Below are 26,765 nucleotides of genomic sequence, written 5' to 3'. Positions count from 1 at the left end.
CAGAACAGAGACCAATGTTCATGCCAAATTCAAACTGCCACTTGCCAGAACAGTCCCTCACCAATCCTCCAGCACTTGCCAAACCATTTTTTAATCGAGAACCATCTGTATTCAATTTGAAAAAAGGATTCCGAGGGAGCTTGCCAGCCAATTTCTTTGATGATTTTACTGGTGCGAACAACATTGAGACCTGCTCTTGCAAAATGGATATCATGAACCCACAATCTAATTTCCGTGACCATCTGAGTGCAGCAAGGGGCATTGTGTATAAAGATAAATTGGTTGCGCCAGAACCAAATTTTCCAAACAGCAACGCCAAATAAGCAGGCCCATTCATCCACAACCTTATTGATACCAGCCTTGCCCAAGTTGAAGCATAACCAGTCACGAAGATCAAGAGAGAAAAAGGATTGCTTGAACATACCTAGAACCAAATGATTCCAAATTCTTTTTGCCACAACACAATCACGAAGAGCATGGATTACATCTTTTTTTTCTTGTCCACAATATTCACAATCCATAGAAATTTGGATGTGCCTCTTAAATAACTCCTCTTTTGTTTTAATTCTTCCGTGCATTTCCAACCATAAGAAAATGCGAATCCTCTGAGGTCCTTTCCAATGCCAAATCAATTTCCATATATGGGCATCATTATTGGAGATTGGATTATTAAGGGAGATATAAGCTGACTTAGATGTGAACTTGCTTGATTTTGAGTGAGCCCAAAAAGGTTGATCCTCGTTGTTGTCATCCGAAGGTGGTTTGATTGCTGCAATCTGGAGAAGAATCTGATTGGGAAGAAAATGACCAAACATGCTCCAATTCCAATTTCCCTCAATATCCACAAAATCCGCCACACATTTATTCTTTAATTCATCCGGTAGTTGAGTTATAGTATGATTAGCAATGAGAAGCTCTTCCGAAACCCAACTTTGATGCCAAAAATTTACCTTATTCCCTTTTCCAATCGACCATCTCGTGCCCTGCAACACATACTCCCATATTCTGCTTATGCCTTTCCAGAGATAAGAGCTACATTTATTCTCAAGCTTGGAGGGAATAAAATCTGAATCAAGCCCATATTTTGATCTCAAAACTCGAATCCAGTGACTGTGAGTAGAGGTTAGCACATTCCATCCAATTTTCATGAGGAGAGCATTGTTCATGTTTGTAAGATTTTTAAAACCTAGACCACCTTCAGCTTTTAGAGAATAGATCATTTCCCAATTAATCAAACTGAGTTTACGGCTTCCATTCTTGCTCCCCCAAATAAATCTTCGAGAAATCCGATCAATTTTATACAAAATTCCATGAGGGATCCTTGTTGTTTGCATGGCAAAAATGTGGATCGCCTGAATTACTGATTGAGCTAAAGTAATTCTCCCAGCAAGGGAGAGATGCATTGCATTCCATCCAGACAATTTTTTATCAACATTATCCACAATTTCTTGATAAGTGGCTTTTGTCACTCTGTTGTGAAGTAAAGGCATTCCAAGATATTTGCCAAGATTATCTGTAGCGGCAAATCCCAATGAATCAATGATTTTCCTTGCCTTTTCTGCAGTAACATTCTTTGAGAAATAAACCCGAGTCTTCTGTTTGCTAATCAACTCTCCCGAACAACTACAAAAAATATTCAGCACATTATTGATCATATGGGCTTGGTTGCAAGAAGCCTCAGCGAGAAGAAGTAGGTCGTCCGTAAAAATGAGGTGAGTAAGAGGAACACCATTTCTCGAGAGACGTATAGGACACCAACTTCCATTTCTTACTGCCAAATTAATTGCATGACTAAGGCGCTCGATACATAGAACAAAAATATAAGGAGAAAGAGGGTCACCCTGTCGGATTCCCCTAGAGGGAGTGAATTCTTCAGTGATCTCCCCTCCCCATAAAATTTGCATTCTAGCCGTAGTAATGCACTCCATTGTAATCCGAATAAACTCTTTAGGCAGTCCAACATCCTTAAGAGTATCATGAATGAAGTCCCACCTAAGCCGATCATAAGCTTTTTCAAGGTCCACTTTGACAGCCATCTGCCCGATTTTTCCTCTTTTGTTTCTCATGGTGTGGATAATTTCTTGCGCCATCACAATATTCTCTGTAATTTGTCTTCCAGGAACAAAGCTTGTCTGGGTTGGTCCGATCAACTCCGGTAGAATTCCCTTTAACCTATTTGCCAAAATTTTTGTAACAGTTTTATACATCACTGGACATAGGCTAATGGGACGGAACATCCTCAAGTTGGTGGGGTTGTTTGTTTTTGGGATAAGGACAAATAAGGGTCTTATTAAGCTCTGGAGGGAGGGGATTGCCTTTAAAAATATTGCTCACAAGTTCATAAACTAATGAGCCCACCACATCCCATTGCGACTGGTAGAAGAGAGCATGAAGGCCATCAATTCCATAAGCTTTTAGAGGGTTCATTTCGAAAACTGTAGCTTTAATTTCCTCGTTAAGAACAATTCTGCTAAGATCAGCTAAACTGTACTCATCAATTCTTGGAAAAGCATTAGTAATCGGGAAATTAAAACTCACCTCATCATTACAAGAAAAAAGTTTAGAGAAAAAATCAATGAAATGGGACTTGATCTCTTCTTTATTATAAGTCCACGTACCCTCGCTGCTCTGGATTGCATCCACTCGGTTTCTCCTTCTTCTCGTTATTGTTTTTCTGTGAAAAAAAACAGTGTTTCTATCCCCACATGAAATCCATTCTCTCCTTGACTTTTGGTACCACAATAACTCCTAGGATAGTATGGTTTCAAGTTCCATCTTCAAATTGGACTCAAGCTCAAGAAGCCGGTTTGAATCAAATTTCTCCAGAGCATGTTGAATACCATTTAATCTTGCCAATAAACGTATTTTCCTTTTAAAAATATTCCTAAAATTCTCTTTATTCCACACACTAACTTTATCCACAAAGTCATGAGCAGCCCGAATATATCCCTTAAAGTTGCACCATTCCTTAGCCACTAGAGATTGGAAAGACTGGTCCGTCAACCAAGCTGCCAAGAAACGAAATGGCCTAATAACATTCATTTTCTTCAAACTACAGCCAAATCTGACAAGAATCGGATGGTGATCAGAATGAATTTTTGGAAGATGTAAAACTGAAGCTTCCATAAAAGACACATTCCACTGGTCATTGCATATGGCTCGGTCTAATCTTTTAAAGAGAGATCCCCTCGACTAAGTGAAACAAGGCCCTTTAAAATGTAGATCCATAAGCTGATTATCATGAAACCATTTGTTAAACAGTCTACAAACACCATTGCCTTTTTTTGAACCTCCTTTTTTCTCTGAAACATGTAGGATTGAGTTGAAGTCTCCCCCTAGTAGCCATGGTCCTGTAACTGAATTAGCTACCAGGTCAAGATTGCTCCATAGCTCCCTCCTCAAATTTGGGTTGGGGCTAGCATAAACAGCAGTGACCCACGACCAATTACCAGAAAAATCTGTGACTTTAAAATGAATGTACTGCTTGTGATTAAAAACAAACTCCATCATGAATTCTTCTTTCCATAAAATCCAAATACCCCCGGCAAAACCTTCAGCTTCCACTTGATGCGATGACTCAAAACCACTACGTTTAATAAAGTTATCAGCTTTAACTCCACTGATTTTAGGTTCCAAAATCGCAACAATATTAGGGTTATAAATTTTATTCATTATGATAAAAGCTCTTCTAAAGCCCGGTGAAGCCACCCCTTGGCAATTCCAAAAAAGGATAGATAAATTCATTAAAATAAAGAGAATAATAGGAGAAAACCGTTCAAACCGAACTTCATTCTGATTCCATGTTGTCCTCATCTTCCAAAGAGGTTCCGCTATCATCCGATTCTGAGTCACTTCCCTCACCTTCACCCTTAAAGCTCTCATTATCCGGGTCATCTTCATCATTGGCATCTATTACCAAATCCTCATCAGGGGGTTTGTCTCGATTTTCAATAAGTATATTAGGATCAGCAAGCTCTAAATTTGGTAAAGATGGAACTAAACTGACCCCCTTAGAATTCGAATGAAAATCTTGTCGAGAAACAAAATTTATTGCAGTGTGTTTTACTGGGTCCAAGCTAGTGGGAACAATGGTGGGGATAGGTAGGTTGGTTGAAGTTACAAGGATTTTTTACTGTGAACATGACACTGTTTCTACATGCATGTGAGTTGGTGAGGTAACAAGGTTCTCTTTCAAACATGGGTGTTTGGCTTTTTTGTCACTTAAACTTTGCATAGCTGGAGAGTTGACATTTGTATGGCTATTTGTGGTAGTAGGTTTCTTGGGATTCTTTTTGGTTTTTATTTTAAAATGGAAAGCTGGCCGATCCTTCGCGGTTATAGGCCCATTGTAGCCTCTAGGGTGGGAAAAAATTCTATCTTCATCATTACCCTTTTCGAGCACTTCAAACCGTGATCCCCCTTCAAATTTGGCATCTCGATGACGAGTGGAAAAATTATTCTAGCCACCTCCATTGTTGACTCTTCCCCTTCCTTTTCGGCTGACAATCATCCAAGGCCCAAATGAAGGGCTTGCCGGAGTAATTGTAGAGGTGTTAAGAATAAATATGCTGAGTCATCTGCTGAGTCATCAAGCCACGCTGGAAGTTAGTTTTGCAGTTAGTTAAGAGCTTATTAGCTTCCCTCCAAAAGTTTGTTATGTGGATAAGAATCTGAGCTCACGAGTTTTGTGCTTTTAGTAATCTTGTGAAGATGCTCACACTGATATAAATTGTATTGTGATGCAATTAATAAAGTTGTTAAAAAAGCTTTGCATTTTCTCTCAGTCAAAATTTTCTCTCTGTTTTTCTAAGTAACCAAACAAACTCTACAGATCATTTTGTATTCTAACTTGGTATCAGAGCTTGAATCCAATGGCCTTAATCGGTTCTAATCAACAATCAAGCAACACTTCCATAACTTCTTTCACCTTTACAAATCCAATTAAGCTTGATCGTGCAAACTATACGATCTGGAAACAGCAAGTACTTTCTTCAATTCGTGGCAATGGTCTTGAAGGCTATATTGATGGATCAAGGATCTGTCCTAGTCAATTTCTTTCTCCAGAGGCTAGATCTGAAGGTTCTTCTTCTTCTAGCATCGAAGGTCAAGAGAGTCCAGAGTATGCAGCTTGGAGACGTCAAGATCAACTCCTGCTCAGCTGGATTCTGTCATCTATGAATGTAGACATTCTCAGTCTTGTGGTAAGCTCTAAGACTTCTTTTGAGTTGTGGAAAAATCTTGAAAAACAATTTGGATCTGAATCTATGGCTAAGAAGGTTCATCTGAAAATGCTTTTAAGTAACCTGCGAAAAGGATCATTAACTACGTCTGAGTACTTTACAAAGCTTAAATCAGTCACAGATGGTCTTGCTTTAGCTGGTAGTCCTGTGAATGACTTGGATATCATTACTCACCTTATTACTGGTTTAGATCAGTCATATTATCCTGTAGTAGTCTATATTGAGGCAAACATGTTGAAAATGGATCTTAGTGAGGCTTATGCTATGCTTCTCACACATGAGGCTAGACTTGAGAATAATAAGCTTCATGACAGTAAGGAAACCAAGAACAATTATGCAGCAAATGTAGCTCAGGCTGGAAATTTTTCAAAGAAAGGTAATAATAATAATCAAAACAACTGGAAGGCTGGAGGAAATAACTGGAATAATAATTGGAATAATAACTCTGGTGGAAGAGGTGGCTTTGGTGGTAATGGAAGAGGTGGCTATCAAGGTTTCAATCCAAGAAGAGGGAACTGGAATAATAGCAATTTCAGAGGTGTTGCTGGTGGATTTAACAATGGATTTCCTAGTCCTGGTGGCTTCAATAACAATTATGGCAAAGGTGGTTTCAACTCAGGAGGTGCTGGAAAGAATTTTGTTCAGGGAACTGGTATTGCTTGTCAGATATGCTTCAGGTTTAATCACACAGCAGCTGATTGCAGAGACAGGTTCAACAGAAATTTTACTCCAAATTTTCCAGCTTTAACTCCAAATCACTTCTCTAATCAGCATCAAGGACCAAGAGCAGCCTTCATAACAACATCTGAGGGAACTGCTGATCAGGGATGGTTTCTGGATAGTGGTGCAACTCATCACTTAACCAACACAGTTCAAAATCTGAGTGATGGTAAGATCTATTTTGGCTCAAATTTACTAACTGTTGGTAATGGCCAAGGTCTTCAAATTACTCACATAGGCTATACACAACTTCACACTTCTTTTGGCACATATTTACAACTACAGAATGTTTTGTGTGTTCCTCAAATCACCAAGAACCTCATTAGTATTTCCAAACTTCTTACTGATAATGATATAACCATTGAATTTTTCTCTGATGTTTGCTTTCTAAAGGACAAGGTGAAGGGCACTCTATTGGCTCAGGGGATTGCTAAGGATGGTCTGTACAAGTTACTGTCAAAAGAGGAATCTATCTCTCATTCTTCTTCTTTTCTGCAAGTGTCTTATCCTAATTCTATGATGTCGATCCTTTCTTGCAATAATGTAGTTAATTCTGTTCAACATTCAAATAATGACTTCTGTTTTGAGTCTACATCTCCTGTAAGTTTTCAAACTTCAAGTTCTATGTCAGCAAATGTATTGCATAACAAACTTGGTCATCCAAGTAAACATGTTATACAAACTATTCTCAGAAACAATTGTTTACTGTCAGCCCATGTGAGCAAATCAAATTTTCATTTCTGTGATGCCTGTCAACTTGGAAAGTTACATCAATTGCATTTTCCAGCTACTGAAATCAAAACAAAATACCCTTTAGAATTGATACACACAGATTTATAGGGACCAGCACCAGTTTTATCATTGGATGGTTATCGATATTATATTTCTTTTGTTGATGATTTCACCTGATATTGTTGGATCTTCCCCTTAGTCTTAAAGTCAGATGCTCTTACTACTTTCAAAAACTTTAAGAGCTTAGTTGAAAAACAATTTAATCTGTCTATTAGAACCTTGCAATCTGATATGGGAGGGGAATTCAAAGTCTTTCAATCCTTTCTTCAACAAGAAGGTATCCAAACTAGATTTAGTTGTCCCTATACACATCACCAAAATGGTGTTGTTGAGAGGAAGCATAGACACTTAGTTGAAACTGGATTAACACTCCTTGCTCAAGCAAAAATGCCTATTTCTTTCTGGTGGGAGGCTTTTCATACAGCCTTTTATTTCATCAACAGAATGCCTACCACTACACTTAACAACATCTCTCCTTATCAAAAACTGCATAACCAGCCACCAAATTATCAACTTCTCAAAGTTTTTGGCTGTGCCTGCTACCCTTTTCTCAGACCTTACAATGATCACAAGCTTGACTTTCATTCACAGAAATGCTTATTCTTAGGATACAGTCATTTTCACAAAGGGTATAGATGTCTAACAACTTCAGGCAAAATCTATGTTGCAGCTCATATTGTTTTTAATGAGTCTGACTTTCCCTTTTCAGAGTTGTTTTCCTCATCTGAGTCTTCTTCTAATTCTCTGTCATCATACTCTCCATCTATTTGTATCCTCAATGACAGTGGCTTGCATCAGTCATTTGTACTATCTCCTGCTTCAGCAGTGTTACCAACTTCACATTCACCTCAACAGCCTCAACAAAATGCATACTCCCCTTGTCACTCTCCAATCTCAGATTCCTCTATCTCCTCATCACCACATAATCCTTTATCCAATACTTCTGTTGACTTACAATCATCACCTCATCCTGTCATTCCTACTCATCAAATGGTTACTCGAGCCAAATCTGGTATTTTTAAACCAAAGACCTACCTTACAGCTACCCAAGATCTTGAACCAGTGAATACTAAAGCAGCTTTAGTTGATACAAAGTGGAAGTTGGCTATGCAAGATGAGTATAATGCCTTGCAGAAAAATGGCACCTGGACATTAGTTCCAGCTGAAACAGCTACAAAACTTGTTAGTAATAAGTGGGTTTTTCGGGTCAAGTACAACCCAGATGGCAGCATTTCCAAGTATAAGGCTCGGTTGGTTGCAAAAGGGTTTCATCAAACCTATGGCGTGGATTTCTTTGAAACCTTTAGTCCAGTTGTTAAACCCTGTACTGTTCGTATTGTTCTCAGCTTAGCAGTCATGCATTGTTGGCCAATTCAGCAATTAGATGTTAACAATGCCTTTCTTAATGGCATGCTTACTGAAGATGTGTTTATGCCTCAGCCAGAAGGCTTTATCAATTCCCAGTTTCCCAATCATGTCTGCAGATTACAGAAAGCTCTTTATGGTCTTAAGCAGGCTCCCAGTGCCTGGTATGATAGGTTGAAAGGGTCTTTAGTTCAGTGGGGTTTCAGGTCTTCCAAGTTAGATACCTCATTGTTTTTCAAGCATACTGGAAGCGATGTTCTAATCATCCTTGTCTATGTAGATGATATCCTGATAACAGGCTCCAGCAATGTTTACATTACAGAGGTTATCAGTCAACTTAGCTCAGAATTTGCACTTAAAGATTTAGGAGATTTTAATTACTTTCTTGGGGTAGAAGTGACTCCATCTGCTGAAGGGTTGCATCTATCTCAGACTAAATATGTTGGTGATATCTTAAGAAAAGCTCATATGCTTGGAAGTAAAGGCTATAATACACCTATCAGTGTTGGTGAAAAATTACAGAAGGACAAAGGTTGTACATTTGAAAATTCTTCACTTTACAGAAGCATCATTAGTTCTCTGCAATATCTGACATTGACCAGACCAGATATTGCATTCACAGTAAACAAACTAAGTCAGTTTTTAGCAGCCCCAACTACCTTGCATTGGCAAGCTTGCAAGAGGGTGTTACGGTATTTGCAGAGTACAGCACATTTTGGTCTTCAATTCTTCAAGTCAGGTGCTCCAAGTCTTACAGCATATTCTGATGCAGATTGGGGGTCTGATCCAGATGATAGAAGATCTGTTGGAGGGTATTGTGTGTATCTTGGATCCAATCTTGTGTCTTGGTCATCTAAGAAACAAAACATTGTTTCCAGGTCATCTGCTGAATCTGAGTATAGAGCACTAGCCTTAGCTACATCTGAAGTTTTGTGGATTACATATCTGTTGAAAGAGCTCAAAGTATCTCTACAAAAACCTCCTGTTCTTTTTTGTGACAACAGCAGTGCAGAAGCTTTGGCTAGCAATCCTAAGTATCATTCCAGAACTAAACATATAGAACTGGATTTACATTTTGTCAGGGAACATATTGCTAATAAAGAACTCTTCATTGAGCATGTGTCCAGTTCTGATCAGCTAGCTGATGTACTTACAAAACCTCTGAGTTTTGATCATTTTGCCTATATGCGAACTAAGCTCAATGTCTGTCCACGACCTTGAGCTTACGGGGGCATGTTAAGAATAAATATGCTGAGTCATCTGCTGAGTCATCAAGCCACGCTGGAAGTTAGTTTTGCAGTTAGTTAAGAGCTTATTAGCTTCCCTCCAAAAGTTTGTTATGTGGATAAGAATCTGAGCTCACGAGTTTTGTGTTTTTAGTAATCTTGTGAAGATGCTCACACTGATATAAATTGTATTGTGATGCAATTAATAAAGTTGTTAAAAAAGCTTTGCATTTTCTCTCAGTCAAAATTTTCTCTCTGTTTTTCTAAGTAACCAAACAAACTCTACAGATCATTTTGTATTCTAACTAGAGGACGATGATTGATCACCACCACCACTACTGTGACTGTTCCCATCCTTATTATTTTCTGATCTCTCTGTTTGTCTTGTCATTGTGTTGGGCTGATGACAATTTTCATTCCTATGACCATAAATCCCACAATTAAAACAAATAACAGGTAAATTCTCATATTCCACTTTTTGCATTTTGCCATCGAGAAAAAACTGTGAACAAAGAGGTTTCTTAAGGGAAACCTCAACCGCAATACGTGCAAACTTCCCTCTTGTTATTGATTCGGTATTGTAATCAATTCGAATCACTTTTCCAACGACATTCCCGAGCATGCGAAGAACCCTTTTATGATAATAGTGTAGAGACATTCCCGGTAATCGGATCCAAGCAACAATGTTTTCAATATCTTCACTGGAATCATCGAAGTGAGGGTTCCATTGTTGCACAGTGAGATAATGACCGAGAATGGTCCAAGGACCTTGTGTTAGAGCATAATGGGCGTCCCCTTCTGTTTTGAACTTAACCAGGAAGAAATCATTCTCCAGGTCAATAACAGAGAAACCTTGGGTCGTTTTCCAAACCTCATTTAACTTGTTGCAGAGTGCCCGATAGCCAAGAGTTCTCCCGAGAAGTTTGACAACAACCGTGTTTCTCCATGGTTTCCTAAGCTGTGCTTGGATCTTTTCTGAGAAGGAAATGGATGGGATGCTTCCCCTTTCACTAATAACAACGTCTTCAGGATCAAATTCCAATTCTTCTTCTCTACCCAAAAGCTCCTCTTCCCCATCATTCTGATCTTCCATTAACTTATCTTTAAAAGACAGCGAAAGTGGATCCTCATCTTCATTCCCGTGACTCCTAAATCTTGCCTTTTTAGTTGAACGTTCCTGCGCCAGTGGTGGTGGCGGTTCCTTACTTATGCAGTGCTCCATTTTAGTAGAGAGCAAATGAGTTTCTCAAGTAACATACAATTATTAATATCGTCAATTAGAACCGTATACTTTCACCCAAATTGAATGCATGGGCCGTCACCAATTGTTAGGCAGGACACTCAAATCCTGCTGGCGGATATTTGCCACAGTCGTTGACACAAGTACTTGTAAAGAGATGGGTACGAGAAGATTGATGAGCTTCAGAGCATTAACTCTAATGGCAGTGCAAAGACATATTGCAGCATCCAAGTCTGCTAGCCCTTGAAGCAATGGGCAGCATTTCTCCTTAGCGTTGTGGCCAAGACCAATGTGAATTAAACCACCAGGAACATCGACGCATGCACCAAGCTTGAGAGCATCAATTGGACCAGTTTGTAGTTCTGTTGGTGGTGCTGGTGGTGGCGGCGGTTTTACAACTGGAGGAGCAGGAGTGGGTTTCACAGTTGGTGGTGGGGGTGGTGGTTTTGAAACTTGTGAAGGAGGAGTTGGGTTGTAGCAGTCACAAGCTAGAGAAAAGAGCAAAGTGCCCTAGTTCAAGAGGACAATCAAGAAACTGGCGAATTTACCCATCATGAAATAATTTCAATACTCTCTAATGAGCTAGCTAGCTAGGATTTGGAGTGCATTCACTATCGAATGAATGCCTTTTTATAGATAGAGTTATGAATTTTTGGTCATTTTAATTTTTCATTAGTTTTTGTTGCTTCATTGACTCTGGTACTTAAAGGACAACCCAAGCCAACTTCAAAAATTGGACAGATAGACAGACATTTACCCTTTTTCTCCTTCATGAGTTTTCTTTCTTTTCTTTTCTTTTTTCCTTTCACGCTATTGATTATGATACTAAGAAGATCAATAGTCGATTGATTATAGTATTAAGATGTTATTAATAATTAAATTCACCCTTTGCTATAGCTAAGACATAGATACTTTGTATGCATGTGGGTAAGGGTTCACCATCAACGAGATCATTTGAGGATTATCTTATCAAATTAAATTATCTTTTCGCAGAATTAATTTCATGACTTGGAAAGCTCTGCATTAGAATTTCAAAGAACGAGCGAGGACACCTGTACTATCAATTTTTCATGAACATTAGCTGTGATATTATGAAGGCTAGCCGTGTGCTCCGACACTTTTTCCCCCCCCCCCCCCCCCCCCTTTTTGAGTTCGATAATTTCCAATGAATAATTACAGTTTCTAATTAAACATAGAAATTATAGCCTAAACTGTTCACTGGTAGTCTGTTTTTGTTTTATACTCAATAGTTCATGACTTTTTGGTCTTACTTCAAATGGCAGAATGATAAAAAATATATCTTCTCTTTAACTTAACCTCTATTTAAATAGCCATGAAAGAAACGTGGTAGAATATTAATTTCATATTTAATATATTTTTTTAAAGTTTGTGAATCCACGTTGTACACCATACATACATAAACAACGCATAAATAGAAAAAATGGGCAGAGACATAACACATATATTGCATTTTAATATAATTGTTGAACTCGTTCGTATCTGAAAAGTAATGCTTCTGCCAATAGTAAAACTCAATGCATGCAGTTTGAGAATATTAAAAATTTAAATCTAGCTGTACCGTATATGTGTTTATTTCTTCATATCTTTTCCCTCTTAAAGAAGAGCAAAGCGAGATTTGCGCGAAAGAATATGTGTTGACATTTCCACAGGAAGATTCGAAAACAAAAATTGATGGATACAATTTGTAACATGCACGTTAATTTCACATGACATTTTCACATGATCCCCTGCGATTTTACACTTGTAAATGTGCGATTCGTATTGTTGTTTTCTAGTACGTTGGGTATTACAACCAGTCAAAAGTTAATTTATTTTTTAAAGTTGCCGGTATTCCCTGGAGGCCATGGTCCATATGTCCCAAGAAAAGTAAAAAATAAAAAATAATAATAATAACTGGATAGACCTCTTAAAAAAAGTTTTATGCTGGTTTCAATTATGTATTACTCAAGCATTTGATTTTTCTTTTGATAAGGGACCGTTCTCACTCAAATACTGCTGGTAGAGATTGTTAGTGGCTTGATGCTTAGTAATTTCCTTAACGGGATAAATTTTAAAATATAATCAGAGTTACTATATCAAACACACAATAAGTAAATAATAATAATAATAATAATAATAATAATAATAATAATAATAATAAGTATTTATTTTGAAAAATAAAAACTACCATTCAAGTTGAGATTATATTGAGTTCGATTATGCATGCCATACATACATTAATTAGTTGTATTAGCCATACATACATTAATTAGTTATATTACCTTTAATGTATTCTAAAATTTCTCCACTTAACAGCAGCACTTAAAATGACTTAATAAGAGTTAAAAGTAGCTGAATTATGCTGCTTGGCCTAGTGTTTGACGGAAGCAGGTAGGTGTTCGATGAAATTCCTGAGGCTCATTTAGGAATTGAAACATGAGACCTCAAACAAGCCGTGCCCGATGCCTGTAGCCCTCTACCACTTTGTAACTGCCCAAAACAAGAGTATTTATATAAAGAAATAATATATGAACTATTGTGGTCCTAAGAATACACTTTTTGTGGCTCAAATAAGTAACTGAAGAATAAAAACAAACGTAGGCATTTGGATGGAATAAGAGCTCAGCTTCTTAATAATCTATCAAAGTCACAGCAAGCAACATGCGTCCAGCGTCAGGAAAGATTATCTGATATACAGTTTCAAGAGGCGGATCATGAAGATGAGGAAATGGAAGATGGGACTCCGATGACATGGATGCTGACTTTGGCCGGAGTGCTAACTAAGAACCAATTTTTTCGTAATCTTATTAGGAGGACTGTAAAGCATTTGTGATTAATGCTGAAAGGCAACATTATCTGTGCATTAATTTAGTTTAAGATTCACACTTTTAATGCTGATGATAAGCTAATTTTTGTCAAATATTTCTTCATTTAAACTTTCAATGTTAGACGTTACATTATTAACGTCCCAACTAATATTCTTAGACTCTAAGAACAGTTCTATTTTTGCCAATTCCTCTCTTATGGATTTCAAAATAGCATTTGAAGTTATTTCCTAGCACTACTATGAAACTTTAATAGTTTTTTAATATAATTTTTAGAAACTCTAATTTAAACTTCAAATTTTTCTTGTTTTCATTGAAAGGCACAGAAGTTTAATTAAGGGTTTGCCGTAAGCTTGTTTTCATAGTCTAATAACTAACTATTTTTAGGTAATATGAGATATTTTTTTGAATCATTTACTAATTTTCGAGATTAGATTTTCTCGTGATTTAAGCCACTTTGAACTTTAAAAGATCTTTTATACTTTTATTATTAACAATCTATCACACATTTGAATTTAGTTTAGAAGTTTAAGATTGTGAGGGAATCCTAATTTTTAATTATTTTATAATAAAAGCTTGCATCCTCATAAAATTGATTGAAATTACGCATCACTTGGGTTTCTATCACTAAAAACTTTAGAGAATCCTAAATGTAGCTGTAAAACATTTTTCTTCTATCTTTTTTCCACAAGTTTGCCACTTTCTATAAGGTTTCGGTTCGTCAGATGGTGGTTTAGGGCTGGGAGAAGAAGGTAGTTTAATTTTTGTGGTTTGATTTATCTTCGTTGTAGAATAATCATACATACAGTCACCAAAACTGACCACATGGCATTGGGTTCCTGTCAGCAAGATTAGGAGATAATCTTTTCAAAGTTTGGAGGATAAAGAGAATCAAGAAAACACGGTTTTGATAATTGAGGCATTATATTTTTAACATGTAGTGCTTTGTTTTAAGCCCATGATTGAGAAAGAATGCTGAAATCTTCTCAAATATGCGGTTCAAAATTTTCTGTTATTATAGACCACAAAAGGTAACAAACTCTGCACAGATATTTTTGTTTTTTTAATTTACAGGTATTCAGCAATACTCAAACAACTTTTCCTAGAGTGGCAATTTGCACAAATGTACAAAATAAAATGAATGGGCCATTTTCTTTTTTCGTAAATTTCGGCGGAAGGAGGAATTTCATAGACATTTTATTTATTTATTTTATTAATTCAGAGAAAATTGAGTGCGTTGTCTATTTTCATCACTATTATTTGTAAATATTTTCTTTAACCATGACCCTGACGCCACCTTGTGAAAGTCAAAAACATATCGTGGCAGAGTAACGCCAAAGTGACTGACTTCGAGGAAAATTAAAATGAAGAAATTAATCTTTGACTCTGAAATAAATCAACATTATGGCATTTTTTTTTTTGAAAAAGGGGTCAAATTTCCACAAGGCGAGAGAATTCATTAATATAAAATTAAAAAACTAAAGTAAATCAAATTAGGTCAGAATTAGAATGCGAACAAGTTCACTTGAGCATTGAATCTTAATCTAAAGACATAATGAATCTTATCTCTAAAAGAAAAAGATTCAATACCGTAAAAAAAACCATAATATTAAAAAAAAAAAAAAGGAAGCAAATGCATCTAAAATTATAGGAGAGAAACCATTAAAAAAAAAAAAAAAAAAAAGAGCGTGGGAGACCCATGAACATATCATGAGTGAGCAACTTTGATATCTCCATTGGAGAACCTCTTTCCAAACGATTGCATGAGCATCTTAAATTCAAGCACACATATATAATTCTTTTTCAGCGATGACAGAGTTGCAAGCTTCTTTTATAAATTTTCTTGTACAAGGTACAAATTAATATAGCATTCAGCATTGGTTGAATAAAAATGCCACTTAACTCACATAATTTTTATTTATTTATTTATTTATTTATGTTTTCATTCAAAGAATATTGTTATGCCACATTTATTTGTACAAATAATTTTTTTTATTATGTTATTATTATTGATTAGTTTTTATTTTTTTGAGAGTTAATTTTGCTTTTCACCCCAAGGAAAAAGTCCAATTATGTAGTGGATACTTATTATTATTATTTTTTAAAGAATGACCTAAGTGACCAACTGTTAGATATTCTTACTTTTCTTTTAGGTATACAAATCATGGATGCGATTTTTTATTTTTTATTTTTTGTCTCTAATTTCATTAGTCTACTACTGCTGCAGCATTCCACACACCATACCGCCCGATGCAAATTAACTTGCTCGGGATTGCTCGGATTGCTCTACAAACAAAGTACATAGCACATTATATTTGTGCTAAATATGAGTGTGCATACCCTTAATTTTTGTAGCTTTCTCTTCACATTATGGGAAAAGTTTTAGTAGAAATGCAGCGATAATCTCTTTTAATGTAAATGCGTATATCACATGATTCAAATATTAATTGTCTTTAATTTATTTTAATTATTAATATGAATATATGTCCATCTTAACATTTGAACAATAGCCTACATCTTAACATATGAAAAGAGAGAATAATAATGTGAATAGAAGCGAGGTAGAAAAACTATCAGTTAACTTGGTCACAAATGACTTATTAAAACGAATATCAAATAACATCGAATATCATAGCAAATTCCGGTTTGATGAGCAATAAGAGGTAAAAAATACATTATACATGTAAGAAAAATAATAGTGAGATAACAATTTAATACATTAGCTAATTTAAACAACAACGTAAAACAACAACTGGAAATCACAAATGAACAACTGAAAAACAACAGGGAAAAGAAAACCGAAAACAGAAAAATAAACTCGAGGCCTGCACATGACAAATTCCTTAAAACAAATTTACCACCTACTGTAGTGCTTTAGGTTTGCTAGTGATAAGAGCATACGCAAGTCCAAATGAGAAGCAAAACCCAACAGCAAATATGACGAATATGCATGGGCACATGCAAGCAACCGTGCAAGCCAATAACGAAAATGCATGGGCACATGCAAGTAACCATACAAGCCATGCATGAGGTGGGCATCACGTTCCTTCAAGGACTCTTCAAAAAATCAAGGGAAAGCTTACTACGTCAAGCCGTATTGATGAAGAATTCAGATTTAATCATGTTTCCTTTAAGATTATTATTTACTTCGAAATTATAGCTAAGTGGTTTAATTGATTTTAACTACTTTATTTCATTAATTTTGTTCTATAAATAGACTCGAATATTTCAATAAAAAGGTATCAGACTTTTATCTAATTAGATTAGTAATTGCGGTAGTTCTCACCCTAAGAAGAACAAATTATTTGTTTGTTGTTTCCGCTAATTCTGACTGGGACCTAACAGCTAGTAACTGTTCCCCAGGATACAACAGGTACGAATTATCCGTCAAGCACAAACTGATAATTCCGGTGAACCACAACAGTATACAAGCTCGATCAAGAACAGAACGATGAAAGAAATTTTGGAGTGCTCTTGTGTGCTGGTTGTTCTTGTGTGTGAAAACAGAAGGAGAAGCTGCCTTTTTATATACATGTGAGGAGGTAACAGTAGCATAATATTGAATTTTCGAATTCAGTATATGCCATTTAATTGTTATAACAGCCAATTGAATTGTTTAAATTCAATTCAGTCAATTAATTTCAAAATTGAATTGTATAATAGCTCAAAATTGATTGCGAAGCTGTTACAAATCCTTTGAATTCACAAACGTGCAACTGTTAAAAAAAAATTTAAAAGGAAATTAAAAACGTGCCATGCAAGCTTGGGTGATTTTGGGCTGACATTCGCGTACGCAGGACGCGCGGGCGCACACGAGTTCAACCAAATCAGTCTTGGATTTGCACCCTCCATGCGCACGCGCGTGTGGAGAGAGCCTCTATCCTTATAATTCTCGCTCATGCATGGGTAAGTGTCTATATATAAACACAAACCCATTGGCTTATTTTTCCCGTGGGATAAACCTCATGTCCTTTCAAATTTTCAACTTCAAGGCTGCACTTTGAGAGACAATTTCTCATTCACCCAAGCACCAATTTGAGTAAATAAATATACACTTTCGAAGTATTCACAAAGTAGAACCTGAACATCACAAAATTTCTCACTTTCGCTAAGTGGGACCCACTCAAAAAGTGCCCTAAAAATAGCATGTTGATATGCTATTTTTCCAACAATCCCCCACATAAATGAAAATTGGCAGTAAAACAGAAAACCGCTAAATTTTGACATCAAAACTATTTTTGACCTTAATGATTGAGTTTATTGGATCGATACCTTGCACAAGATAGTTAGGTCTTATCCTTTGAACATTCCCTTATGATAGTATATTTACTTTACTGGCTGATTAGTAGACGCGACGTCCTTGAACTGTTCTGCCGTTAGTGTAAATGATCATTGTTGAGTGTTAGAAAATGCATATTTATAAAGGAGAAAACCATCATTTTACATTTTAAGTCTTACTAACAACCCTTACTTTTATGTTTTTAACATTCTTATGATTTAATTACGTGTGTTTTATTTTAATTAAGTAATTTATGTATTTTAGGGGCATTATAGTCATTTCACAATAAAGGAGAGATCAGACGGCAAAACGGACATCACTTTTGAACTCAGGACGGTCAAAAACCTTAGGAGGAACATAAAAGGAAAAATGGCACTATTCACATGTACGGTACTATTCACTTGTACGGTACTATATACGTTACTGTTCACGATACTGTTCACATAGACGGATGATGACGTGGCATTGACCGATGATGTGGCATTGACTGATGAGGTGTCACGATCCTGTTGGACTAAAATTCTTATGTACTGTTGATGGTGACATGGCAGCATATCAGTGGACGAAAAATCTCGCGTACGGTGCATGCATCACACAGGATTATTTTCAACCAAACCGCGTTACTGTTCATCCGGGTCAAACCGCGTTACTGTTCAAAGTCGGGTCAAACCGTGTTACTGTTCATCCGCGTGGTCAAACCATGGACTGTTGACTGATGACGTGGCGCAATCCTGAGCGTCCAAACTGTTTTTAATCCGATGGCCATGATTTACTCCATGTATCTATAAAAAGGGGGCCTCTCCCCCCTAATTTGATATCTCTGAATCCATTTTTGGGATCCATTTTCTGTAATTCCTTCTCCATCTTGTATTTTCTTCGTATTTTAATAAATTTCCATTTTGCCCCTAGTTCAATTATGAGTGGCTAATTTTCTTTCAAGCTTGGGTTGAAGGTGAAGTCTCAACATGTGTCATGGGCTTTATTTGGTAAATTTATTTTCTCTTCCCCTCTAGTTTTTGTGGATGTTTTGACTTCTTGTCGACAAATAATACTAATCTTGTCTAGTACCGCCTTGGTTTCACCGGCCCTCTAGTACAAGGTTATTATTATTTGGCACGATAAGCTCTTAGCACCATATTGATTAGAGCGTGGTTCATGAGGTGTGGATTCCCCCCTCATGATTTAATTGACATTAATACGGATTATTTAGCCTATGATGCATGTTGATACGGATCCAGATACCCAAGTATGTCAATTTAATAGATTTTCTCTTCAATTTATTCTCTCCATTGCAATTCCAGTTTTAGAATTTATTCTCGCCATTTTAATTTAAGTTTTAGCATATTCCAAATCATTTCCACCATAATTCCAACCACCCATTTACAAAATTAATTCTATATATAATTAAAATCCACCTCCTCGTGGGATCGACACTCGTCACCATTGATCTACACTACAATAGATTCGTGCGCTTGCGAGTACATTAAAATTTGCACAACAAGTTTTTGGCGCCGTTGCCGGGGAGGTAAGTAATTTTAATTCATAGAATTAATTTTTGTGAATAATTTCTTTTATTTGTTTTCTTGTATTTTTTTTATTAAAAAAAAAGAAAAAAGTGAATCTACATTTAAAGGTTAGTATTTCTTTTCTTTTTCTCTTCTTTAAAATTCTGTAATTTAATTTTCAATTGAATTTTTTTGTTGTTGTTTAACTTATTAATTTATTTTTAGTTAATTTAATTTCACGTATTTGTTTTTGTGTATTTTTATAGAAAGGTTTTAATAGCGCAATAAGGTTAGTATCGTAATTTCTCCCTCTTCTTTATTTTTATTTGTTTTGTTCCCATCTTTATTTTATTTTATTTTATTTGTTTTGCATGCATGGTCGTAGGTCATTATTTCCTAATCTTGAACTTATAGACCTTGAATTAGAAAAAACACTTCGCACACACAAACAAATTAAGAATAAAATGGATTTGCAACCACAAGAGAGGCCATTTAAGGACTATTTTAGTCCCTTTGCTAATTTGAGCACATCATGCATAAGATACCCAAATGTAGCTGCTAAGAGTTTTGAATTAAAACCTAGTGTGCTAAATTGTCTCCCCACATTTTATGACCTAGAAAATGAGGATCCATATAATCATCTGAATGATTTTCACGCTATTTGTCAAACATTTAAATATGAAAATTTTTCAGACGATGATGTTAAACTTAGATTATTCCCATTTTCTTTAAAGGATAGAGCTCGTTCATGGTTAAATACATTGCCTGCCAATAGCATATCATCATGGGAACAAATGGTTACAAAATTTTTGAATAAATATTTCCCAGTGCATAAAACCAATGCTATTCGCAGGGAAATCTCGGAGTTTACCCAGAGAGAGGACGAGCAATTTTTCGAAACATGGGAGAGATTCAATGGGCTACTCTTGAAGTGTCCACATCATGGGTATGAGAAATGACACCAATGCCAATACTTTTTGGAGGGATTACTACCGAATGTGCAAGAATGGCTAATGGCAACAAGTGGAGGAGAGCTAATGTCAAAAAGTGCATCAGAGATTTGGGAATTCTTCCAGCGACAAGCGGATAATTCCCAACAACGGAGTCGATCACTCAGGAATACTAGAAGAATTAAGGGAGTAAATGAGGTTCACATTGGCGAGTCAACTTCGGGAATCAAAGAAGTCAAGGAGATGGTTGAAGGTCTTGCTCGACAAATAGCATCGTTATCGACTGCTAAATCAACAGAACCACATGACCCTGACTCATACTCCGATCAAGCCAATGCCATAGGTGTAATGAGAAAGCCATCAAATTACAACCCATACTCCAACACATATAACCCTGGATGGAGAGACCACCCCAATTTTTCATGGTCTCAAGGATTCCAACAGAATGGACCGGCAGCTCCAGCTCCACCAATTCCTCAAATTCCTCAAGCCTCTCAGCCCCCATTTAGACCATACAATCAGAACCAGAACTACTCTCAACCTAGACCATGGGAGGATTCATTCCAGAATCTCAAGAATCTTACTCACTCTACGATTGAGCAACAGAACCGCACCATTGATGGACTACGAAATGAGTTGAGAGCAAGCTTCAATTCACAAGCCCAATCAGTTTCAAGCCTCGAAAAGATGGTGGGACAACTTGCTTCTTCAGTTCAGACCTTGGCAATGACTGTTGAGAAAGGCAAATTTCCAAGTCAACCAGTGCCTAATCCTAAAGGAGTACATGAAGCAAGTACCCGTTCACCACAGCAGCATGGAGAGGTCAAAGCAGTCATGACTAGAGATGGCAAAAGTTCGGGTCGGGTCCGGGTTTGGGGCTGCCCGGGACCGACCCGCATGTCACTCATAGCTACCCAGACCCGGACCGTGCCCGGATTTTTTTTATGCGGGCCGGGTACTTGCCCGGCACTATCCGGGCACGGGTTTTTTTCCAGGTTTTCTCTACTCGCATTTTCAAAGCTGCAAAATGAAACGAGGGTATGTTTGCCACCGCCACAGCTGATAAGTGTTAACCAAGAAAGTGTCATAAGTTTTGGGATCTCTTTCCCAGAAAAGCGGCCATGGGAGATAATTATTGAATTTATTAATCCACATGCGTAGCTCTGCTTAGCTTATTATTATTAAATTTAGAGCTGAAGAAAAACAAAACTTGCCGCTTTGATAGACCAACCAAATGAGGAAAGGTGGCAGTGTTCAAAGCACATTCCCTAAGCAAAAACTTGCTTGCCATTAAAGCTCAGATAAAAAAAAGATAACATACAAAAATGCAGACATGTTAATCATTACACACATCTGCAAAGTTGTACGGGAGCCATACTTACACACATCTACAAAGCTAAAAGCACTGGAAAAAAAATCATTTCAAGGTAAGACTGTAAGAGGTTCGTGGAGGGAGCCATACTTACTCAAACGGTACGAGAGCCATACTTACACACATCTGCAAAGCTGAAAGCACTGGAAAAAAATCATTTCAAGGTAAGACTGTAAGAGGTTTGTGCAGGGAGAGGCGCGGTCAACACTGCATCGGTGCCGGTGGGTGGTGGCTGCTGGTGGAGAGACGGAGAAAGGTGCCGCCGATTCGGAGATTTCAGGATGTGTGCTGCATTGTTCACTTGCAATCGCGATTTAGGGTTCGGTTTTGGGGGCAATTGGGTAAAGAAAATTTTCTTTTCTTTTATATTTTTCTTTTTTTTTTAAACTTAATAAAAAAACCGGGCACGGGTCCGGGTTTCGGGTTTTTGGTGCTGTGACCGGACCCGTGCCCGGACCCGCTTTTTCCATTCATGCGGTCCGGGTTTTACCAGGACCGCACACGCCGGGTCCGGTCCGGATCCGGTCCGGGCGGGCTTTTCTGCCATCTCTAGTCATGACCTTGCGAAAAGGAAAAGAAGTCGACAACAAAGTGGAGATGCCGGTGACAAAAGAAAATCAAATCGTACCTGTGAATGTTGAGGACTCACCACCGGAGGAAAAAGAAGAAACCAACCCACGAGAATATGTTCCGAAAGCTCCATTTCCTCAGAGGTTAGCGAAAGGAAAGAAGGAAAAATCCACATGTGAGATTCTTGAAATCTTCAAACAGGTAAGTGTTAACATCCCTTTGCTAGATGCTATTAAACAAGTTTCATCTTATGCCAAGTTTCTTAAAGACCTTTGTACTAAAAAGAGAAATATGGATGTTCAAAAGAAGGCATTTTTAACAGAAAAAGTTAGTTCTATACTCCAACATAAAATTCCTTTAAAATGCAAAGACCCAGGCTCCCCCACTATCTCATGTAGTATAGGGAACCACACAATTCAGAATGCTTTGTTGGATTTAGGAGCTAGTGTAAATCTTTTGCCTTACTCTGTATTCGTGAAACTTGGATTTGGAGAATTACACCCAACTCCAGTGGTGTTACAACTTGCAGATAGGTCCACAAAAATACCCCGTGGTATTGTGGAGGACGTACTTATCCAGGTAGACAAGTTTTATTTTCCTGTTGATTTCATTGTAATTGACACTCAACCAATACAGGATTCAAGGAAGCACATCCCCATTATTGTAGGCCGACCTTTCTTGGCAACTGCGGATGCTCACATTCAATGTAGGACTGGAAATATGCAGTTGTCCTTTGGCAACATGACTATGGAGCTGAACATCTTCAACATTGCCAAACAACCTCACAATGCAGATGATGGAATTGTTGATGTGGATTTAATTGAAACAATAGTTGATAACACTTTTCTTTCAAACCTTAGTGATGATCCTTTACAAACATGTTTAACTCACTTTGGTTTTGATTTTGATATTGACAGATCGGTCGATGAGGTCAATGCCCTACTTGACTCAGCACCATCCATGGACACTAATAAATGGAAGTCAAGAGTTGAACAACTAGCACCATCAGAGAAGAAACTCATCCCATCATCAGAATCACCACCGAAACTCGAGCTCAAACCATTGCCCAGCACTTTGGAATATGCATTTTTGGGAGAAGAAAATACTCTACCGGTAATCATCTCATCATCCCTCAATGACGAACAAAAAGGTAAATTGTTGGATGTTTTAAAAGAGCACAATGGAGCATTAGGATGGACCATAGCAGACATAAAAGGTATAAACTCAATAGACTGAATGCATTACATTCACCTTGATGAAAATGCTAAAACTACTAGGGAGATGCAACGTCGGTTAAATCCTAATATGAAAGATGTTGTTAGAACTGAAGTCCTTAAACTATTAGACGCATGTATCATTTACCCCATTTCTGATAGTTCATGGGTCAGTCCTGTGCAAGTTGTCCCCAAAAAGTCAGGAGTCATTGTAGTTACCAATGCCGATAATGAATTGATACCCACTAGAGTGACTACAGGATGGCGTGTATGCATTGATTATAGGAAGTTGAATTCTGTCACACGTAAAGATCATTTCCCTTTACCATTTATTGATCAAATGCTTGATAGATTAGCAGGTCATGAATTTTATTGCTTTCTAGATGGCTACTCAGGATACAATCAGATCCCCATAGCACCAAAAGATCAGGAGAAAACTACTTTCACTTGCCCTTTTGGCACATTTGCATATAGGAGAATGCCATTTGGATTATGCAATGCACCTGCTACATTTCAACGATGCATGTTGAGCATTTTTTCTGATATGGTTGAACGATTCCTTGAAGTCTTTATGGATGACTTTTCTGTCTTTGGCGACTCGTTTGATCAATGTTTACATCATCTAACACTAGTTTTGCAGAGATGTATTAGGAAGAACTTGATCTTAAATTGGGAGAAGTGTCATTTTATGGTAAAACAAGGTATTGTTCTCGGTCACATCATTTCGAGCAAAGGTATTGAGGTTGACAAAACTAAGGTGGATCTCATTTCTAATCTTCCTCCACCCAAAACAGTCAGAGAAGTAAGATCTTTCCTTAGGCATGCTGGTTTCTATAGACGTTTCATTAAAGATTTTAGCAAAGTTTCGAGACCCTTATGTAATTTACTTGCTAAGGATGCACCTTTTGTCTTTAATGATTCATGTCTTGTGGCATTTGAAAAACTAAAGCAGTTGTTAACATCATCACCCATCATTCAGCCCCCAAACTGGAGCTTACCATTTGAGCTAATGTGTGATGCATCTGATTATGCAGTAGGAGCAGTATTAGGACAAAGAGTTGATCGAATTCCCCACGTTATTTACTATGCTAGTATGACATTGAATGATGCACAGTTGAACTATTCAACTACTGAAAAAGAAATGCTAGCAGTAGTATTTGCATTAGAGAAATTTCGATCTTATCTCATTGGTTGTAAAATAATTATATTCACGGATCATGCTGCTCTTAAATATCTTCTCACAAAGAAAAATGCAAAAGCTAGACTAATTCGTTGGGTGTTACTTTTGCAGGAATTTGACTTGGAATTCAAAGATAAGAAAGGGACAGAAAATGTTGTGGCGGACCACCTCTCTCGTCTCCATTTTAACACAATTACAGAGCCATTACCATTAAATGAGTCATTTCCAGATGAACAATTAATGAGTGTGGAAGTATTACCTTGGTATGCTGATATAGTTAATTATCTTGTTACAGGTAAACTTCCAGAGCATTGGACCAAGCAAGACAAGGCTAAATTCTTTGCAGAGATAAAGAATTTCTTTTGGGATGGCCCGTATTTGTTCAAGTATTGTGCTGATCAAATTGTTAGACGATGTGTCCCAGAAAATGAAATTCCGAATATCCTTTCATTCTGCCATGAACAAGCTTGTGGAGGCCATTTCAGTGCTAAGAAAACAGCAACTAAAGTTTTACAATGTGGTTTCTATTGGCCAACTATATTTCGAGACGCTTACACTTTTTGTTCTTCATGTGATAGGTGTCAACGAATGGGGAGCATTACACGAAGGAATATGATGCCATTAAATCCAATTTTAGTGGTTGAAATTTTTTACGTATGGGGTATCGACTTCATGGGACCCTTTCCCCCATCTTTTGGCCATCAATACATATTGGTTGCTGTTGACTACGTATCAAAATGGGTAGAAGCAATTCCATGTAGAACCAATGATCACAAGGTGGTGATAGGATTTTTGAAAAGTAATATTGTCTCACACTTTGGATTCCCTCGAGCAATAATCAGTGATGGTGGTACCCACTTTTGTAACAAAGCATTCAAAGCTCTTTTGACAAAGTATTCAATCACACACAAAGTGGCGACTCCGTATCATCCGCAAACCAGTGGCCAAGTTGAGATCTCCAATCGAGAAATAAAGCACATATTAGAAAAGACGGTGAGGCCAGACAGAAAAGATTGGACATTAAGACTTGATGATGCCTTATGGGTATATAGAACGGCTTTCAAGACCCCGATTGGGATGTCACCCTACAGGCTAGTGTATGGAAAAGCTTGCCACCTACCTGTGGAACTCGAGCATCGTGCGTATTGGGCCATCAAGAAATTCAATTTTGACATGCAGCAAGCCAGCTCAGAAAGAAGATTACAGCTGGCAGAACTTGAAGAAATTCGCAATGATGCATATGAAAATGCCAAGATTTACAAGCAACGAATGAAAGTCTTCCATGATAAGCAAATTATAAGAAAATCGTTCACTCCAGGTCAGAAAGTGCTTTTATTCAATTCTCGCTTGCACCTATTCCCAGGTAAGTTACGCTCTCGTTGGTCTGGTCCCTTTATTATTCATACTGTTTTTCCACATGGGGCAATTGAAATTAAGGACCCAAAGAACGGTGTCACATTTAAAGTTAATGGTCAAAGATTAAAGCCATATCTAGAGTACCAACCACATGACGAAGACACCGAAATAAATTTGAGTGACCTACCAAATTTGAATTGATTTTTTTTTCTTTTCGTTGATTTGATTTTTCTTTCTTTCTTTTTATTATTAATCTTTTGCTAATTGAAATTGTTTTTGTATAAGTGTGTGTTTATTTTACCATTAAGTTTTCTCTTATCATTTTTAATCATGAGTCTTATACTTAGACTGTTCCTCCTGAACATTCTTAAACCACTTCAACGTGTCAAAACTCATCTCAAAAGGCAGATTCAATTTTGTAAAACACAACGCATTTGGGCTCTACAACCACCAGAGTTAGTAGCCTATGTTGAGGGTTTAGAACGCCAACTCAGAGACATTGAGAGAAGTGTTTACGACATCCAGTTGGAGCTTGAGGTAAATTCAATAAGAGGACGATTTTAATTGTGTTTTTACTTTTTTTTTCTATTTGTGTGCTTTAGTTTGTTACCCCGGTGAAGTGGCGGATAACGGTACTCCGTGACAATCAAGTCGGTTACTTCAGTTTCCCATAATAACTGATATTCTGAGGCAAAGGTATGGACAGAAACGAGATTCTAGCGAAGCTTCACAAGCGATTCCCTTCACTTCCTCAGAATGCCCTCCTTACGATCTATAAAGCTCGGTCCGAACGTATGCGATTACTCATGAGGAATAACATACCTGCTGACATCCGTTGGTTAATCGAGGCTAAAGTACGATCGGTAGGTGAGTTACCTCCAAAATTTATTGCATACATGCCTGGTTGTGGTAAAGGAAATTATGCAAGAAA

General features: G+C 37.3%; 1 protein-coding gene and 1 pseudogene across 1 annotated transcript; both read right to left on the bottom strand.

Moving 5' to 3' along the window:
- Positions 1–9,644: 9,644 nt before the first annotated feature.
- Positions 9,645–10,565, bottom strand: LOC107174472 (uncharacterized). Its single transcript, XM_015525398.1, has one exon. It carries the CDS (start codon positions 10,563–10,565, stop codon positions 9,645–9,647), a length of 921 nt encoding a protein of 306 aa, XP_015380884.1.
- A 106-nt stretch (positions 10,566–10,671) lies between these two features.
- On the bottom strand, positions 10,672–11,135 carry LOC107174473 (36.4 kDa proline-rich protein-like; annotated as a pseudogene).
- Positions 11,136–26,765: the final 15,630 nt, after the last annotated feature.

The sequence above is a fragment of the Citrus sinensis genome, chromosome 6 (genome assembly GCF_022201045.2).
Source record: "Citrus sinensis cultivar Valencia sweet orange chromosome 6, DVS_A1.0, whole genome shotgun sequence".
In the NCBI taxonomy this organism is placed as follows: domain Eukaryota; kingdom Viridiplantae; phylum Streptophyta; class Magnoliopsida; order Sapindales; family Rutaceae; genus Citrus; species Citrus sinensis.
The sequence above is the reverse complement of the archived record's forward strand: the minus strand, read 5'-3'. Positions and strand labels throughout refer to the sequence as shown.

What these genes read in the sequence shown, in the direction of transcription:
- LOC107174472 (XM_015525398.1), bottom strand. Translation starts at nt 10,565, where the DNA reads ATGGAGCACTGCATAAGTAAGGAACCGCCACCACCACTGGCGCAGGAA.